The 19,927-nt window shown below is 48.1% G+C and overlaps 1 protein-coding gene across 1 annotated transcript in view; it reads right to left on the bottom strand.

Moving 5' to 3' along the window:
- LOC119449407 (F-BAR and double SH3 domains protein 2-like) overlaps positions 1-19,927 on the bottom strand; it is a 150,726-nt gene that overhangs the window by 10,916 nt on the left and 119,883 nt on the right. Inside the window, 2 exon segments of the mRNA XM_037712577.2 lie at positions 1,854-2,142; positions 2,527-2,610. Of these exon segments, the coding sequence (XP_037568505.2) occupies positions 1,854-2,142; positions 2,527-2,610 (373 nt within the window).

Raw genomic sequence — 19,927 nt, 5'->3', positions numbered from 1 at the left:
GTCTCCCCTTTCTGCACGAAAAGAGGAACATTCTTAGCTCCCCCAAAAATCTGGCGCTAGTATCGAAAGTCGCCTCGACGTGCCTCATGCCTTTCCTGCTGGTGGGCAGACACCAGGTCATCCAAAAAAATGTGGTTGATCCCTCTTATATAGGAATCGGTATAGAACACGAAAGTGAAACGTGTCTTCACAGAAGTAGTGTAATGTTTATTGCACATTGATATATAATGTCGTATTGGTGTTTTGTGGCTAAAGCGCCCTTAGGCGTTGATGCACCCACGCTGACGCCTGGTGGCACGTCTCCTCCATCACGACTACCAACGTCGATGACCATGAGCAACCGTCGTGCATATGGAAGCTGCACTACGCTGCACACGCTAGCACAACGCGAAAGACGAAGCACGTAACTGACACACTAATACAACGCGCAAGACAAAGCACGTAACTGAATCGTCACCGAGTCAAATCAGCGCGTACAGCGCGTCGTAATTGCAGCCTCCGCGATCAACTTCAGAAACATTTTCAGAGCTAATTGCGGAGGCCACGCTCCGCTGTGCTGAGTACGGTGAACGCCACCTAGGTGGTGTTGGTAGTGCTTCTTGATGCCAGCGTCCCTTCGAATGCTGGCATCGAGGCGTCGTAGTGCTGAGACCACCGAAGCGTTCACTGTCGGTGCGCGTTAAGGCCCGACCACATTCGGCGTTTTCCCGGCGTTTCCTGGCGTTTCGTGACCCGGCGCCGCTCAGCGTCGACGTTGAGGGAGGCGCCAAGCCGAAACGTCGTACTCAAGGCACACCAGAAATCTCGGCGCCGGCGCCGCCGCCGGAAGCGGATCGATGAGCGCCGACTTGGCGCCGACCAATCAGCGCATGGCTGCGGCCGCGCTGCTGGCAACTTTTGCAAGCGACTTCCGCAGCAACCATTTCGCGTGCGTGCCACCATGTGGCGCCAGTGTCTCGTCGGCGAGGCGGCGCCGTCTGAGAAAGCAGCCGCTCGTACCTTCGAGCGCGCTGCCGTGAATGTGTGTGCGTGTGTGTGTGCCGCAGAACTATAAACAGGGCTTAAAAACCTTAATCGGGAACATTACTCATAGTTCACTTGAATGACATTGCACACTGCTTCTGGTTAAATCTGTCTGGTCACATTGTGCGACGCTGGACTGGCGCTGTTTGCGTGCGTCTCATGTGGCTGGGTGACCTCTCCGGCGCCGTTGATGCAACGACGCCGAGAGACGCAACGGCAGGAAACGCCGGTGAAAACGCTGAATGTGGGCCGGGCTTTAGTGTCATAATGCAGTACTTCTCTTTTCTGCTCGTAGGCGGCGGCACCGCCCCGAGCAAGAGCGCGGGTACACGGAGGAGTGTTAGATATATAAGGCCCGTCTGTGTAGCTCTCTGCAAATGCGTTTGTGGCGCAATGGGTTAAACGCTCGGCGATCTATCGTCGCGGACCGAGAGGTCGTGGGTTCGATTCCCGGATTTTGCATGTTTGTGGAACTTTTTCTTCTGGTTTCTTTCTTTGTATTATGTTCGTGTACATTGTAAGCTGACGTATTTCCGTGACGGAAATACGTCAGTGAAGTCTTGGTGGACCCCGGCATAAAACACTTTCGTGTTAAAAGTGTTGATGTCATACATGCCCGTTACGTGTCATGAAGATGTCCATTAGATGTCATGTCATTAGCCTAACACCGCATTAGACTGTCCGGTTTTCACACGTCCCGTCGTCTTTTCGCCATAATGCACGTAAACCAACAAGCCCAGCTAGGAACCCTCGTACCTAATATGAGTTTTAGCCATTCAGACCAGCGGTAAAGGCTGATCGTCTCCTATATCACAAGTGTTAAAGCTCACTGCTGAGGTGGACTTCGCCGGGAGGAGCCAGGGTGTTCGGGAAGTCTGCGGGTGGCACGACGGGCTCTGCTGCCTCCGCGGCGGGAGGTTCGCTCGTCGGTGGCTCCTGGTCGCACTCGGGGTCGGCGCCTATGGCAGCAGCCGCGGTGTCACCGTCCACATCGTCGCTGGTCTCGACACGGTAGTCTACGCTCGAGAAGGACTCGCCAGATGCACCCGCCGGCTGGTTTTCCGCGATCTCGACGTAGTTTTGCGGGATGTAGCCTTCCTCCCCTTTGTAGTTGCGCGCCTGCAGTGAACGTGCCCGCGTACCAGGATGCTAGTTCATCTCAAGCTTTTAGATAAATGACCACAGATGAGCGCTAAATGTTGAAACTGAGACGCTCCTCGTTACTACTACACATAATCGGTAGGCGATACTCTCCCTTGACGACGTCTTCTGTGATCCTCGCCTCCTCCCGTGTCTGCCCATATACGAATATGGAAGCGACGTCATAGGTACCCAGCCAGCGCCCTTAGACGACCACTTCAAACAAGCTTTCCTTTAATTATCTATTTCTACTATCCAAATATCATGTACCGAAATAAACAAGCCAGGATTAAGACAACTAAGCCTACCTGTACAAGTAAGCCTGGAGCGATCTGCATGTTTTCCCATTCGTAGCTCACTCACCTTTATCCATCCATCGCCGTCTCCTTCGGATACGATCTCCATTTCTTCCTGTTCCACAAAGCTTAGCTCGTCGGGATTGGCGGCCTGCGTTGAACATTTCAGCCTCTTCGTTAACATTTCGTGCTTTTCTCAACTTTTGTGCTCATTACGTTTTCACACAAAAGAAATAAGAAAGTGTTGGCCGGAAATGCTTTGTTCTGCTCTTTCGTTGCTCAGGAAATGGTTTATGCGTGTTCGTGAAAAGTGACCACGTAATTAGCGACAGGAATTACAATGGAAACTTGAAATAAAATGTGCTTAGTTAATACAAGTTATAGATCAGTACGATAATGTAAAAAGAAAAGATTAAGAAAAGCCCTTGTCGCATGCTTTGGTTTCTCTCGCGCCGTTATATTAAGCTTGTGACAGAAATATAAACGTCTAATGTAAGTTTGCTAAGCATTTGATGTTAAAGTTCTGATGCAGCTGTCACTCTCAGAAATGAAGTACACGCTCGTTTCCGATTGAATAGCACGTTCTCAACTTTACCAGCACGACTAGTTAAGAGTAGCACAACTAGAAAAGCAGGAACATGGGTAATTTTTGCTTTCTGTTTTGAATTACTAGAAATTTACCTAGTTATACAGGATAAAAAAAGATGAGTTTTAAACAAGCTAACACACTAGCATACAACACTTGCACATGCAGTCAACAGGCAGACCGGTCATTAATTTTCGCCTCCATGCCACCGGCTCAACCCGTCCCGAGTGGGTGCGTGCGAGCGCACACCGAGTCTGAACGCCGCGTTTGAACGGAGACGCGCAAAAAGGGAGCTAAGCGGATCGCATCTATCTGCAGTATGAGTGTACAGATCGCACACTCAGTAGATCCGCTGCTGGTCCAGATGGCATTTCCAATAGGCTTTTGAAAAATCTGGACGATGATTCTATAACGTATTTAACTGAGTATTTTAATGAACTCTGGAAAAACGGTGATTATCCGAAGGAATGGCGAATTGCTAACACAATTCTTATTCCCAAACCAGGCAAGCAACTCAATCTAGATAACCTAAGGCCCATATCGTTAACATCATGTCTGGGCAAAACCATGGAGCATGTCATACTTAATAGACTGACTAAGTATGTAGAGAACAGAAATGTTCTTCCGCATAACCTGATCGGTTTCCGTCCTGGACTTTCGACTCAAGATGCAATGCTTTTAATCAAACATCACCTTATTCTTGCTAGCCCGCTACATACGAGAGCTCTCCTAGGCCTAGATGTAGAAAAAGCCTTTGATCGCATCAAACACAAGGCCATATTGGATATCCTCTCGGAGATGGGATTGGGTAAGCGATTGCACAATATAGTCAAAGCCTTTCTCGGTTGCCGTTCTGCTTGTCTCAGGTTAGGCGAACTCCAATCGACAACCCTGGAACTTGGGAATCGTGGGACACCACAAGGGTCTGTCCTATCTCCCATGTTATTTAATTTGGCAATGTCAAAAGTGGCTCGAGGTCTCGCGCAGATTGAAGGTATCCACTTTGCAATATATGCAGATGATGTAACAATCTGGAGTGCTGAAGGTAATATGGGACAAACAGAGACCAAACTACAGGAAAGCATTTATGTGGTGGAAACCATACTTGAGGGTATGGGACTGAACTGCTCTGCTAAAAAATCCGAACTATTGGTACTACGGAGCAGTAAGCGTGGGCGCAAGCCGAAAGGATATATCCCAGAGGAAGAACCCCGCATTGACATATACGCCAAGAATGGAGAGCCAATCAGGCAGGTGGAGACTATTAGGGTGCTAGGCCTTCTCCTGGAAGCGAATGGATCTAATCGCAGGATGATACAACATATCTCTAAGAAGTCTGAAGAAGTCATTAGACTTCTGCGTAGAATTACAAATAAGCATAAGGGGCTAGGAGAAGACAGTGCCATAAGATTGGTACATGCATTCGCATTTTGCCACTTCTCGTACGTGGCAGGCATGCTACAATGGACACAGGCTGATAAGAACAAGCTAAACGCTTTAATCAGACGACTTATAAAGGCTACACTAGGACTTCCCATCAGCACTGCCAATGATAGATTATTGCGCCTAGGGCTGCATAACACACTAGAAGAGATAGCTGAGGCTCAACAGGTGGCCCACCAAGAGAGACTAATGAGGACACGACCTGGAAGGGCGCTACTTGAAGAAATAGGCGTAGAAAGTAACAACCAAACCAACAAAGGAGAATTATTAACAGAATTGCAAGCGGGACTACGAGAAAAAATTAAGACCACCCCGTTCCCTAGGAACATGCACCCGACACATAACCTCGAGAGACGGAAGGCAAGAGCCAAGGCACTCCTTCAAGACATAGATCAACATAAGCAGCAGGCGGTATTCGTTGACGCTGCCTGGGTTAAAAATAAGGATGCATATACCTCCGTTGTTGTAGACACTCAAGGTAACATACGGGATGCCATCACCGTCTATACAAAGGACCCAACAGTAGCAGAACAAGTAGCCATCGCCTTAGCCATCCGGGCAAATCGGTGGACACATATTTACAGTGACTCTAGAACAGCCATACGCAACTTTACTAACGGATATGTGACACGGATAGCAACCAAGTTACTAGACAAGGTCAACAGTGAGAGGATCGAAATTCGCTGGTTTCCTGCACATCTGGGGGTGGTGGACGGAACTCGGAGAAACCTCAATGAGGTGGCAAATGAAGCAGCACGAGGACTTTCTAGCCGTGCTCTTCAAGACCGAGCAGCTTACACTTCACATGGGGAACACAGGGATCGATTATTAACATATAACGAAATCACGAAACATTATTATTTAAGCAGACGGGAATACCCATTGCCACACGGTAAACTTTGCAGAGCCCAAGCGGTCACATTACGTTTGCTACAGACAAGGACATACCCAAGTCCATATTTTATTAACAGGATCTATCCGGAGAGGGAAATTCAAACCAATTGTAATAAGTGCAATGGCATCATTACTCTTGACCATATGCTTTGGCAGTGCCCTGCGGTCTTCGCAGACTGTGACAAGGAACAAGAATGGTGGCGGCAAATGCTACGAAGTGAATCACTCTCTGACCAATTACGGGCAGTCCAGAAGGCCCGCGATGTGGCTGAAGGGCTCGGCCTGACAGTCCCAACGTGGGAGCGGCCCGCGTCAACCCAGGGTTGACCTTCAGGACTCAATAAAGTTCTCCATACCATACCATATCGCACACTCCCTTTGCAGCGTTACTGCGCTCCGGTTTAGACACAGTGAAAGAAAAACGCTTTGCTTTGGATGCCACCGCGCTCAACAACACACTCCGTTGTCGAGGCCGGCGGGCCTCAAACACGTATCGTCTGTCAAAACACGATTCTCAGTAGCGGCAGAATACCGCACTCTCCTTCAGAGAGTTCCCCCTATGTGAAAGCAGAGAGCGAAGAATTCAGCTCAAAACCTTCAGTTCGCCCAGAGCCCACTGCGTCGAAGTTATAGCCTGCACAAACTGCGGTATCACAGCAAATACATGGCGATCTGCTACTAAGCACGAGGTTGAGGGTTTGATTCCCAACCGCGGAGGCCGCTTTCCGGTGGGGGCGAAATGGGAAGGTGTATTTGACTGTGCTTTGCATTACAGTTAAACTTTATTCGCACGATGGACCAACTAGCGCGGACGAGCATCACGTGGTTCAGTGCCGCCCAATCACGCCGCACGCTGTAGGACGAAGCAAATGAGCTGCTGGCGGCTCAGTTCGCTGCGTCTCAGCCATGTCATGCTCGTCGGCGGTATTCTGTCCGTCGTGTGGATTTAACTTTAGAGGAGCGCAGGTGATCGAGATCAATCCACAGCATACGCCTATGGCGCCTCACGGGCGCATCAGTTGGCTTGGACGGAAATTACATAATTTAAAGCGCCAGTAAAGATAAATAGTAAGCACTATAGAATAATAATGTATCCTTTGGAAACTCTATATTTATTAATTTTGCGGGTATAGGCTGATTATCAGAAAAAAAGTCTTTTTTTTTTTAATTTCGCGCCGGTACCCCAGCGCCAGTCCGTCAATATGACGTCATGGATTTCAAAGTACTTTTTTCGTACTTGGGCCGGCTGGGTAAAATATTTTGTAACTTGTTAAATTCAATCTTTTTCTCTCTTAGAATACAACGTATAGTTAAGCTTTACCAATAAAAAATTAACTAGGCCCTAACAGACGGCATCAAAAGCCATGACATCAAGACGAGCTGGTCCAGCCAGAACTTCAAGACGGCGGCGCCACCTGTCTTTTCATTTTATCATCTTCTCCCGAGCCTCTTCTTGCGGTAAGAGTATAGCCTTTTTACTGTTATTGAATCGCAAGCTACTGATACCGCTCGGCTTATTTTTCTCGCTTATGTTACAGCCCAGCAATGGCAAGAGTACTGTACACGCTCTATAATAAGTGGCCATCACCGTTTAGGCGACACTGATTTAGAGAGGTGGGTTACGCTATAGGAGGCCGGATTAAACCAACACACATGATGAAAAAGAGCTGCTCCGAGGAATACAGAATGTGTACCCGCCTTACCCCTGGCTTCGCAACAGGATCTCGGCAATAATGCTGAGTCATCCTTCTGTCACGTCCCCATCCTAACGGCTTCTTGAAAAACTCGATGAAGTTGTAAACAGTTGTCAGTTTCGAATTTTCGACGCTCGCTAGACATACTATACTATAGCCCCCAACTAAACTATAACGAGGCTACATTTCTGTGTCCATCGTGGAAATGCTAAACTGAAATTTGAGCGAGAAATGTAAAATTTTGAAGTTCTGATGGCGGATGAGAATGCCACATAGTTGGTTTAAGATGAAAAGCGAAATGAATTAAAAATGCTTGACTAGACTGCATGCATCAAATATTCGTGCGTTCTTAACGTGAACTATCTTGCGGAGTCTGAGTCCGCTACAACATTCTTTATAAGGGAAACACGCCCTATAGCAGTTCGTAAGTAATCAGTCACGCGCTGCGTGTCACGAAGTTGAAGAGTAGCGCCAGAAATAAGGCAAAAAGGAGGTCGCAACAGGTACGACGTAGGAATCGGACATGTAACAATTGCAGCAATTCAGTTGTGTGTTATCGTAGGTCCTTCCCTTTCTTATATCACATACTGCAACAAACAGACCGAGTATACAGGGCTATCTGGCTTCTTCTTTCTCATAGCTTTCTTCTCCCTTACAGGGCCCGCGTGTTTGTGCTGTCCGTCATAATATCAGCAGCAGCACCAACCTTTCGAGAAATACAATCGCTTGCCGCAGGCTGATAAAAAAAATACCCCTTATCGCGTACACGAGCGCGGAACCTATTGCTCACACACGCAGACACTGAATAACCGCACCTAACAATCAATTCGCGCCCCTTTCAGAGCAAGCTCGTTAAATGGCTCGCTCCGTCATCCTTACGTCAACGCAGCTGCGCTCCGCACACAATGGATCCCAGAAAAGCCCTCGTATGCTCGACACGGCCTGAAGTCCGCGCACACACGCACGCCGCGGCAACAGCCCGGATCGTTAAATGCCTAATTACTTCGTCGGCACGGATCACAGCATTAAAGGGCAGCAACTCACGCTGTCCCATGAAGTGGTGTTCAGCATACTTGTGTGCAGCATAAAAGACGCCGCGACGACAAATAGCCTCCCGCGATGACGTATGTTGCATTCAAAGATCTGTCACGATATGGAAATGGAACATGATGCCGATTCCATCAGGGAAACGGTAGAGTCATCATGTCTCTCGAGCCATTGAGGTTGTTGTATACCATCGTGAAGAGACCGCGTGCACGCTTGATTTGTGTCAGGGAAGCTTGGAAAAAAACAACATTGCAGTGCCACAATCCTGTCATAACGCAGGTCGTTGCCTTCGTCAGAAAACCAGTGTGAACCAAGTGACAAAAAGGTGAACCTCGATTGGTGGAAACAACGAAAAAACAGCTGGAAAGCGATTCAAGCCCTATAATTGACACCGATCAAAGGCAATGTGTTGCTGAGCGAGTTGGGGGTGAGAGGAGTCACTGCGCACGGCACTGTATACAGCGTCATCTCTCGCGTGAAGGGAGTAGGAAGAGCGTCGGACTGCTTAAACGTTTGGCTTCACTGTCTTCGGGATCGACCCGCTTTTCTAGTCTGCACATATCCTCCAGGATCAGCCCACATGTTTATAGACTGCACATATCCACGGAAACGGCCCACATTTTTAGACTGCCCTATCTTCTGGATCAGCCCACGAAAGTGGCGAGAAACACACACCTATACGCGATACGGAAAAGTGGGGGGTAACTCGATAAGAAAGGATTGCCTTTACTAAAAGTATTAATATGAAACGTCGAGCTCTCAGTAGAGCGGTAGGGATTAAAGCTAATGAAAACAGCGACCCCTTTGCAGCTATCACATATACGTCCGCGCCATATCTTGGGCCACATTCAGACCACGTCGTGAAACGCTCATTGCAACAATTATTTCGTCGCTTCGTCGCAGAGTAGTTGCGAAGCAACTGTAAATGGCGCTTGCTCTAACTATCTTCGGCGTAGCCACTGCTGCAGCAAATGCAGCGCGCGCTCGGTGACGAAGGCGCGCGCACGCGTGCGCCGCACATCGTCGGGGAGGAGCGCGTCTCTGTTCGGCGGCCCCGTGCAGAACACCGCCCTCATCTGCGTGGTCCGAGGTACCAATCAGGGCGGCGTTACGGGGCGGCCAAATGAGCGATATTACACGGTCCTTATCGGCGACCGGCGCGAGAGGCGCGCCGGGATAGAGAGAGGCCGATGCCGACGCCGATAGTGTCACAGGGCGGCCCGCACGGCGTTGCTGCGCCCATGCAGCGCTGTCGGGTTCACACCTGCGGCAGCGAGACGCCATTACGCAAATGATGGCGCGGAGGCTGCCCTCATCTCCTCCCTGCCGATATGTCTGCTGGCAGCAGCACGAGAAGATGGACGACACCCGAGTGGAGCGGCGGCAACTGTCACGGCTATAGTGCCGCTCGATACGGTTCCCAAGGTGGAGCGTGTGGTACGCCGTCATTAGGCTCGTTCGATGTATATCTCTCGGCCTGTGCGTGCTCCCTTGCCTGCTTGTGTAACGGCAACGCATCTTAATGTCTGAGTTCCCGGCAAGCATGGATTTACATCGTTATGTGCGCACTATTTCGCCAAGGATGTGCCGTGATGTGGAGTCTCACTGCTCTGTTAATAAGCCTGCAAAATGCTCATGTCGGAAAACTCAGTTTAATACGTCCTTATTACGACGTCTAATGCCAACTGCGATAGCTCCGGCCAGTCTTGGCGATAACAATGTCGCAAGAATAAAATAATTCAGACAGCCCGTTATCCAGTATGCCATGAAAAATGCTTCTCCCTCATTCGTCGTAACACACGTATGGATGCACTGAACACCAAAAGTGCGCTCACTTTATCAAACGTGCCGAGGTGTGCGCACCCTTCTGCTGTTCACGCACGCGAGTCGACTGTTCGCGTTTGCTTTTCGTTCAGGCACTCCCACAGACAAACAGAACGCAGTGGGTGCGACCGCTATAGCTCGCTGCTGCTAATCGCCCCCGCAGGGTCATTCGTGCACAATTTGTCCCGACCATCCCACGTATCCAAGCGTTCGTAACACGTATATACGCACGTGGAATTGACGTCTTTATCTGACACTTGGACGGAAGTCATTTCTCCTCACAGCTGCTTATAGCATTTCCGCAACGTGTACCGGTGCCGCTGGCCGGCCGTACGAAACGATAGATACGCGAATGCTCGATAATGTGTGGTGTCACAATAAATCGTGTCTGCACGGACTCGATTGCACTACCTCGTGCGGCCATGAAACTCTAGATGCCAATGACATCTAGAATGGGTTGATGTGCGGTTAGCGCCAAGATGATTGCGAGCGCAATGCCAGAGCATTCGGAGAAGGAGCGACCAATTTAGCGCATGCGGCAGCCGTTCTGGTCCTTTCAAGCCTTCATCGGTCACCGAGCCTTTCAGATACAAAAGATAGCGTTTGTTTGCACCCTGGTCTACAGGAACCTAACCGCTCGCGCGATCGTTTCTCACTTACTTTGCAACGGCACGACCGCGTTCGAGGTATCGAGCATAATCGTGGCCTTAGCCAGCGTGAGGTCAGACGTGACTTAGGCTTATAAATATCAGGTTTGGTTCTTGGTTTGTCATGGCGTTGCCGGGGACACGTTATGCTAGCGTAAATGTTTACTGCCCGCACCATGCCCGTTATACACGTTGCGTGCTCGTATAGAATGAGCTCTGCGCGGGTTCCTGCACTGTTTGAAGTACAAGTGCTCGAGCTGTGTATACCGATATTGGTATACTAGTACGACATGCCGGGCTCAATTTCTCTGGTAGAGCAGAGCGTAACATTTCGCGGAATTATACACTAGTAACGCAAAAATTAAGAGGGTTTCATATGGTATGCGTATGAGATTTCAGATTTTGGTCGTTTTTTAGCCCTAGGTAAGAGGCGTACAAACTTATTTTCTTCCTGTTATGTACCATGGCAAGACAGTTCAAGCCGAAAGACTTGCGATATAAAAATTCTGCCTCTAGTTGAACACGCCCACTTAAAGCCTTTATTTTGTTAGACACGTGCATAGCAGTGTCGCCTATGCCAGAACCCCTTCTGTTTAGTCTCGCTTTGGTCTGGCTGCTTTATGAAATCTTTTCAGGACGGGAATAGATATTCCTCGCGGCATACGCGGAAGCGCTCCCCTTGGCCGTGGTTGCACCTTTGTTTACGATAACTGCGAAGGAGGAACAGGGGCGCGATGTTCACAGAGCGCGCCATTGCTGCGGTGCGCGTCGGTGACAGGGAACAGAAAACTGGCCTCTGGTGAGGGCACACGCATCACGACACGGCGGCTTCCGGCTGGCTGGATTGCACCGAGCATCGCCGGCTCAGCAGACATTGTTCTGTCTTAGGTCCCTCTATAAACTGTGGCCTTGGCCGCTTACCGATGAATGAAACATTTATTTACAAAGCCACTTTAGCAGATCGGTGCAAAGTCTTCCTTGGCATACCTAATTATCAGCGCAACTAAGAGCAAGCACCTAACCATCTGACGAAATTCATAAACCAAATCTTTAGCCCAGAGGTCTCCAAACCGCTCACTATGCCCCTCTCTCTATCTCATCTTTCTAATCCCTCTTTCCCGTCCCCCAGAGTAGGGTAGCCAACCAGACGCATTTCTGGTTAACATCCCTGCCTTCTCTCTTTCTCTCCTCCTCCTCTTCCTATGCTGCACTTCCGCCTGCGAACGGGGCTTCTTCACAAAGACTAGCGCTAATGCGTTTGTTCCCGGGAGCTGGCTTCACTGCAATTACAAGTTCCCGCCACCTCGTCTGAAGCAGCGCCGACGAATCAGGAGCGTGAGGAGCGCGCGGCGCTCCGACAGGCCGGTCCCAGCCATCACGCCAGAAAACGCCTTTCTTAACTTTGCTCAGGCGCGCTGGGCCCAAAGAGCTTTCGCCAGCTTTTCACCCGCGAAACTACAGCGTGTAAATAGTTGTGTGGAGGTGCCCCAGCTAACGTTAGCCAAGCTGTTCAATGAAAGGAAAAGAGATTTAAAAAGACACGATGCAACATACGATTTTAAGAACTACGGTGTTCAGTCATCGGACCTCTGACGAGCGAACACCGTTCATCTTAAAGTTGTAACATCTTTAAATTTGTTTTCGTTGAACAGCTTAACTAACGTTAGTTGGAACACGGTATTTAAAAGCTTCTTTCTTCAGTCAACAGTTTTAATGGTACGGTGGCAGGAGAGGGCATCTTTAAAGAATTAAGACCGTGTCCACGTGCAGGTCGTAGTGGGGCAAACTAAAACCGCTCACATTTGGTGGGGGGGGAGAACATTACCGAAGGAAATAAAGGCCCCATAGGGCAAATAATCATAGCTGCTAAAGTTGGCGGATTCTCAATGTCAATGGTATTTTTGCATTACAGGATTTACTAGAAGGCCCTCTGTGGGAAATACGAGGGCATGCCCCGTGTTCTGAAACCTGTTGTTTCAGCTGCAAATGGGATGAGGTCGCATGGGCTCAATCACTGGCAGTTCTCTAAATGTCTATAGGCGACGGGATCTGAGTTCGTGGACGGGACTTATTGCACGACAGTTCGATGTCTGAGCAGCGGAATCGTTTTGTCTCGTTTCAGTAACCCTAGTAAAGAAATAGAGTTACTTGCACAGAAGGATCGCCACATGCGACTACTGTGCAGTTACGAGTGGCTCTGGAAAATGGCTATTTGCGTTGACCTAATGGACCACACGGATAAGCTCAATGGGAAGCCATTCCCAGCCATTAAAATATATAGTACACTTTGCTTATAGTGCCCTGTGCGGCATTTCGTTTTCGTCACGTGCTCCTGCATTTTTACATATGTTAATATTGTCACGTAGCAGTGACGTTGAAGGAAACAGTGCTAAAACTGTGAGTGACGAAGCTGATTCTTTATGGGGCGATCCTGTGCCCAGAAAAGGAACTAACTCACTTTACAACAAGAGCGGCGAGCACGATCGTCAGTCGTCAATAAAGAACAGATCAGCGGCGAGACACGTCGGCTTTTATACACGAGTCATCGAAGGTTCCAGAATAATGCCAGGTGCCCGCGTGTCTTCCAGAAAGTAGTACACAATTCTCGTCGCTCATACAATCAGATTACATAAGCGTCGACGACCACAGACGACGGATAGAAGCATCGATAACGTTCGAGAAGCTTCCGATACATGCAGTCACCGCTGAAAGGTAAACAAGTACATGTGTCAATATTGCCAATACGTGAATATGCTAATGCAGGTATGTGAGTATTTTCTTCCGTCCTGAATTTTTGGGGATGGATTCCACTCCACGTTTGTTTGTTGGGGTGGTTATCGCCTTTGATATGTTGGTTAATTAGCTCCTTCTGTGTTAAAGTGTTGCAGATTGTATCCGTTCCAATCGATACCATTCTGCTAGTTCAGTCTCACATAGTGTACGGTTTAGTTAGCGGCCACTATCGTTCTTAGTCGGGAATTGAAGGCCTTCGAAATTACGTTAAGTCTTTCCGACCTCATGCATATTGCGTTTCGCGCCTTGTTTCAGCTCTGCTACGCGTTGTCACTGCTTTACGTGCCATGTAGATACATCTCGTGTTCTCTGAAAATATTGTGATTCGTAGGCTCACTAGAGAAAACCTTTCAATATCCTAGATGTGTTCTGTGTCACAACTACACAGTGAGATCATTATTTAAATAACAAGTTCCCAGTTAAATTGCTTGTAACCACATCCCTCAGATAGTTCTTTTTTAACCCGACTCGAAAACCTGCAATGGAAGGCTTATACCTTTAAGGCTTACTTTTCTTTCGTTTTATTTAATATAATTACGTTTTTATTACAATTAAAACTGAAATGACTGTGAGAACGCCGGTGATGAGGAGTACCCTACATGCTCCGTCGCCGGCGCTTGCGTTTCCATATGGCAGGCGTGGAGCTCCGTGTCAGAGCGAGATGCTCGTTCGCAGAGTCGGTCAGCGGCCTCGCGTATCGGCCACTGGGATTCACCATGTCGCGTCAAGCAAGAAGCGCTCCTTCGTGCAATCGCGCTCGCCTGCGGGACGCCACGCGACGGCTGACAGTTGGACTTCGAACCCCGCCACAGTGCGATTCATTTCTGGAGAAAAAAAAAAAGAATGCGCCGGGAGGTATTTCGCCAGGGCTCGCTACATACTCCAGGCAGGCGCATCTTGGACGTTTTCAAGTGCCCGACCAGAAGGGACGGAGCACGGGCCGGCGACCCTCAAGTGCGAGGCTGCGCGTTCGCCGAGCTGGCGCGCGTATGGGGCGCTCGAGGAGGAAACGCGCCGGCCGCTAATTAACGGCGACGACGGCGCCACGGAACGCTCGGCCGACCAGCGCCGCCGCCGAGGAGGAGGCCACCCGTCTAGCACGGGTATATACGCGGCTGAGTATGCGAAGGCACTACAGAAGAGGAGGGGGGCCGAGAGAAATGCGATGCATTGCGTTACATTGAGCCGAAGTGGGCGAGCCTTTGTGCCTACTGGCAAACGTCTAGCGGTACGAGATTTATCTATGGAGGAGGTTCTCTTTTGGCTTCGCGGATAGCCCATGCATATTTAATAGGGGTGCGCGAATAGTATAGAATATGAATCGAATAGCGCAAGACGCGAATCGAATCGAATATCCGAATAGTTTTCGAATAATGAACAGCCGTTGTCACAATTAATATAAAGCTCTGTTCACATCCTGGCATTTTTAATGTTCGCAACTTTCTGTCATTACATAGTACGTTATTAAGCGCTGTTTATTAAATGCACACATGGAGCATTACGAGCAAACCAGTAGTTTCTTCAGATGCGCAGGAGTCTTCAGTAAACGCGAATGAGCGCTGTACAGCCTGTCAAGTACGGATACCTATACGACGTAGCTTCCTCCACTACGCGAGCTCTCACGTTATATGTGTGCACTGTGCCCGCGGGGCTGAAAACTTACCGTAGTCTTGCTCCAATTTTATGTTTATTTGGAAACAGTTGACGCTCGGAAATATGCGAAAAGTATTCGAAAATATTCGCATTTACGAACTGTGACTATTCGATTGGAAAACCGAATTGAATAGGACACTATTACACTCGTTATTGGAAAGTTTCGAATATTCGCACACCCCTAATATTTAGTTGCTGTGACCCCTTATTTTCTAAGCTATATACAGAAGAAAAAACTTGACAGCTCACGACGAGCCAGAGATCGGCCTTAAATAATAGATAAATAAATAAATAAATAAATAAATAAATAAATAAATAAATAAATAAATAAATAAATAAATAAATAAATATAGTTTTGCGACTTCCGTACAAAGTATACTGCGGCCTGGTTAACTTGGTGCGCTTCGCCAGTGTTTTAAGTCATATTCCGCAATCAAGCCATTATCTCGTGAGTTCAATAGCAGACAGGATTTGCTCGCAGGACGCCTGAAACGAAGATGGCATGCGAGCAGGCGGTCGCTTTGCAGCTTCGACGCACATCTTGATTTGCGCTCTCACGCAATGTAAAATTTGCCCATTCTTTCTTAGTCTTAGAAGCTATATAAGCATCAAAAACCTGACTGAAACAACACGTGACCTGCACAGACGGAAATCTTATTCTTCTCGGTGCGGGCTAGATCAGGCGTCGCGTATGCTGAAGCCACAGTCTTTGTTTCTGTCTTAACATACTCCTAGATATCCATGGCTCGGAGAGTCGATCAAGGCAAGGTGTGAAGATGAAACGCGATGCACACCGAACTCCTCTCACAGCGCATACTTTTCTCGTGTAATGCATTTAAGCAGGTGAACCCGAGGAGATCCTCTCTCACAGGCGCCCGCCGTGGGAGAGGAGCCACGCCCCATCGCGCCTTTTTCGCCTTGTGTGCCTCCCATCCATCGCCACGGCGCTTTCTTTCCTCGAGGCCCGAAAGCTTTCCGCCGCGCGCGCAGCGCGGCCGATAAGGATCTCTCTGCCGCAGGGCCATTAATTTGCGGAAATAGGCAGGCCAGGCTCGGAGTGGGAGAGAGTTTACAACCAAACCCCTCTCCTGCGGGGCTTAGCCGATGGCCAAAGTGCGCACGCGGGACAAGTCCGAGGAAATGCAGGTCATCCCCTCGTGTCGGTTTTGACCAGAAAATTTTTCGGCTATTTCCCGCCCGACCGATCTTTCAATAGGAGCGCAGTGGTGCTAGCCGCCAGTTTTGCCATATGCTGGCGCGCTCGACAAAGGCGCTGCAATGGTAATCGCTGTGACGCACGTTCTATCTATTACTGGGCGCGTTTTGCTGGCAATTTGGGTTTGGTTTTACTGATTTTGTGAAGGATGCGTCACTCGAGTTATTCTGGCATTCCGCGGCCACTGGTTCTCTACATGAGGGCTTCTCCTGAGAATAACCACACCACTTTTCGTACAATGAAGTTTATTCTTGGCATTGCACATTACTAGTCAGCTGTCTGACCCTTTAGCAGCGCTCTTGTGACATATGTCTGGCTCTTCATGTTCGCCCTCACGCTTTCCTTCCACGATAGGCCGTCTGGATCTCAGCGTTCTACAGTTCCACGTTTTCAAGTTGTGTGGGTTGAGGGAGTGTCCGATAGTGGCGGAGGTCTTGCTTTTTGTGGGGAGTTGTTGAAGGTCGTCATTATTACAGACTCCCGTGCTGCCTTCAGCAGACTGAGACAAGATACCGATAGCCCAATTTTATGCAGTATCCTAGAATCTGCCGACAAAATCACTTCGCATGGAGTGTCTCTCATTGCCCAGTGGATACCCTCGCACGTAGGCATCGCTGGAAACGATCACCTCGCTTCAAGTTCTGCCCACCACGAATGTGACTACACTGACATTTCCTGTATGTTTGAAAACGCTCGTCTTCTGATACGCCGACACCTCCTAAGGCAGCACCCAGCCCAGCGTGTTGCAGACGGATCGTTCCCTCCCCTTGTTCGTGGTCGAGGCTTGCCCCGTCGTGCTAGAGCACTGTTATACAAGTTAAGGGTTGGAGCTGTGTTGGGCCGCGAACGCCTATACTGACAAGGACGTGTGGACAGCCCGTCGTGTACGTTTTGTGGTTCCTGTGAGACACTTGAACAGCTCGTTTTAGAGTGTGCCCTGCTCGACGTGACCAGGCCCAACGAGCCCTGCTAACATTTCTGAATGCTACTGACTTGGCCTCCCGTTTATAGACATTATTTGTGTTTTTTTTTTCTGTCTGTGTCTCCGTCATTTCTTTATATCCTCTTTTCTTTCCTCCTATTTTCATTCCCTCTATTCCCTCCTCCCGAAAGAGTAGGCAGGCGTTGTGCCCCTCTCAGTGGCAGTTGTCAGCTTGCTCCCTCCCTATTTCCTTTGTGTCCTTGTGTGTATATGTGTACATACCAAATAATAATAATAATGGATTTCAGTACTTTTTCATCAATCTCTTCATGCAACAGATACACAACAGATATGCAGATAAACATGTTGAATACATAAACGTTTTTTTTTTTACTTCGGTTTTTTACTCTTTCTCAACTTTCACTCAGGTACCACGAAAGAACTTCCGCTTAGATAATCCAGCGAGGGCACATTTGGAATAAAAGCTAACGCCAGAAACAAAGCATGATCCATAGTACAGAGAAACGGGGACAAACGGGGAGCTTTGTTGTCTTCTTTTTTTTTTTCCTAGCTACCTACCCTCCCCCCATAGCCTTCCAGACCGGCGGGACAACGCGGCCGCAGTAAAGAGCGGCCCCTCCACCTCTCTACCCTCCCTCCGGAGCGTTGGGCGCGACTGGAATACTGCGCGCTACCTTCCCGCTTCCCGCCCTTGCGTACGCGAGCCGTGATTGCCGGCTCACCGTCGCATGCTTTCACTCGCGCATACCGCGTAGGCGCGCGACGACGATTTTATAGCCCATGGAGTTTGTACGGAACCTCACGGCGATGGCAGAAATGCGCCCGGAGCGTCCTTATTTATTTATTTATTTATTTATTTATTTATTTATTTATTTATTTATTTATTTATTTATTTATTTATTTATTTATTTATTTATTTATTTATTTATTTATTTATTTATTTATTTATACTGCAGGCCTTGGAAGGCCCAAGCAGGAGGGGTAATGTACATACACAATGAAGCAGTAAATGTAGAGTCGATGTACAACACAAAAATATTGCGATAAGCACGTTAGAAAAGAAAAGTAAAATGTTACATTATACAAACAGTACAACGAAATCATTTTTATGCAGCCCAGCTCCAGTAGTGCGAATACACGCAAAATTTCCGCGCGACTGGCCACTCGAGGCACTTTGCATGTATTCGCGGGCTTCTTTCACACTCGGAAAAACACTTTTATGTAGCACATATTGAGCAACAGAAAGCTGTATCGGGAGTTTCTCATGTTGCTCTACAATTTTCTAATTGACACTTTTCATCCAATTATAATAAATGAGATGTTGATTGATTAATTAATTAAGACTATCTAATTACAATAATATCAGTATCTCCAAGCGACGCGAACACTACCTTGGTTCGGTTCAGCTACGTAGCATTTGCATATTTTTTTAAAGTTTGGCACAAGTTAGGCGAAACAACCTGTATAGCTTCCGAGCATCTATTCTCGCATGTTGATTGCATGGCCATTCAAAGAAGGGCTCGCCTTCACCCAAACATCCCAGCCAATTGACATTCCTTCGCTCTGTACAAAACAGCATGTAGATTAAAATCCTTAACAAGTAATTTTCTTTTCTCCGGCACATATTGCAATTTCTTTCCCGTCCCACAGAGTAGGGTAGCCAACGAGACGCATTTCTGGTTAACATCCCTGCCTTCTCTCTTTCTCTCCTCCTCCTTGCACATTTTAGTTGGACTTCACTTTTCACTTTTGCCAATTTCCTTATTTCTTGTTTAACTGTACTGCACACGGATTCACTATAGTGTCGTGCGTCTTAATACCGTTGTCTTAATTCTGCTCAAGTGCCATTTTATAACATATATTGTTTATCTTTTCAAAGGTCACTAGTGCCAACTATATTTAGCCTTTAGCAAGCTCAAGATTATCCTTTATCAAACGTTTATATACTTGCGTTTCAAATTTGGTTACACCTCTGAAACATTAAAATAGGGTACTACAAAAGTAGATAACTGTGTTTCAGCCTTTTAGAAGCTCCCGCCAAGAATTTCAATTAATCACCTAATCAATGAAATACCCTGCACCGAAATTGATTAAAGGCTCAAACGATGAATGATTAATCGTTAATCGAATCAAAAATTAATCGACCATCCATAAAACTGCACTGCACCAGTCACGGCATAGTACCGTGCCGCGCATCCCCATGCACTGCACTATACACAGTGCCGGACAAGCGGGTCCTCCTTCGCGCACACTCGGCACTGAGCTTTCGTCAATTCGGCCGATGAAATAAACAGCCGCCGTTGCCCCGCCGTCTTGCGGATTTCCACTGAACTTACTGGGTTGATTATTTTTGTTACATTTATCTATGGTTGATAATGAAAATACGAATGGACATCTTCGCAGCGGCAAGCGGTGTTAAGAGCTGTTCGCAGTTTTAGATGAAGGAATAAGAGAGAGGATGAAAAAAGAATAAAAAATGAGAAAGGACCGGCAAAAGAAGCCACCTGTACTTGGGCTTTCTGAATGCCGTAAAACACGAATAATACTGTGCATTAAACGATTTCACGAGTGCCTGAAAAGCATGCTGGCGAGTGATATAATAGCGTTTTATATTACGCATATCGCTACTTCACCAAGTACGCTCGCAGAGCGGCTACGGCGTCGTCCTTCGTCACCGCCGCGTGTATCTTGCGAGGGTGGCCTGGAGCATCTCAACATTCCCTTGTCA

Source organism: Dermacentor silvarum, chromosome 4, assembly GCF_013339745.2.
Source record: "Dermacentor silvarum isolate Dsil-2018 chromosome 4, BIME_Dsil_1.4, whole genome shotgun sequence".
Taxonomy (NCBI): Eukaryota; Metazoa; Arthropoda; class Arachnida; order Ixodida; family Ixodidae; genus Dermacentor; species Dermacentor silvarum.
This window is presented reverse-complemented; position numbering and strand designations above follow the sequence as displayed.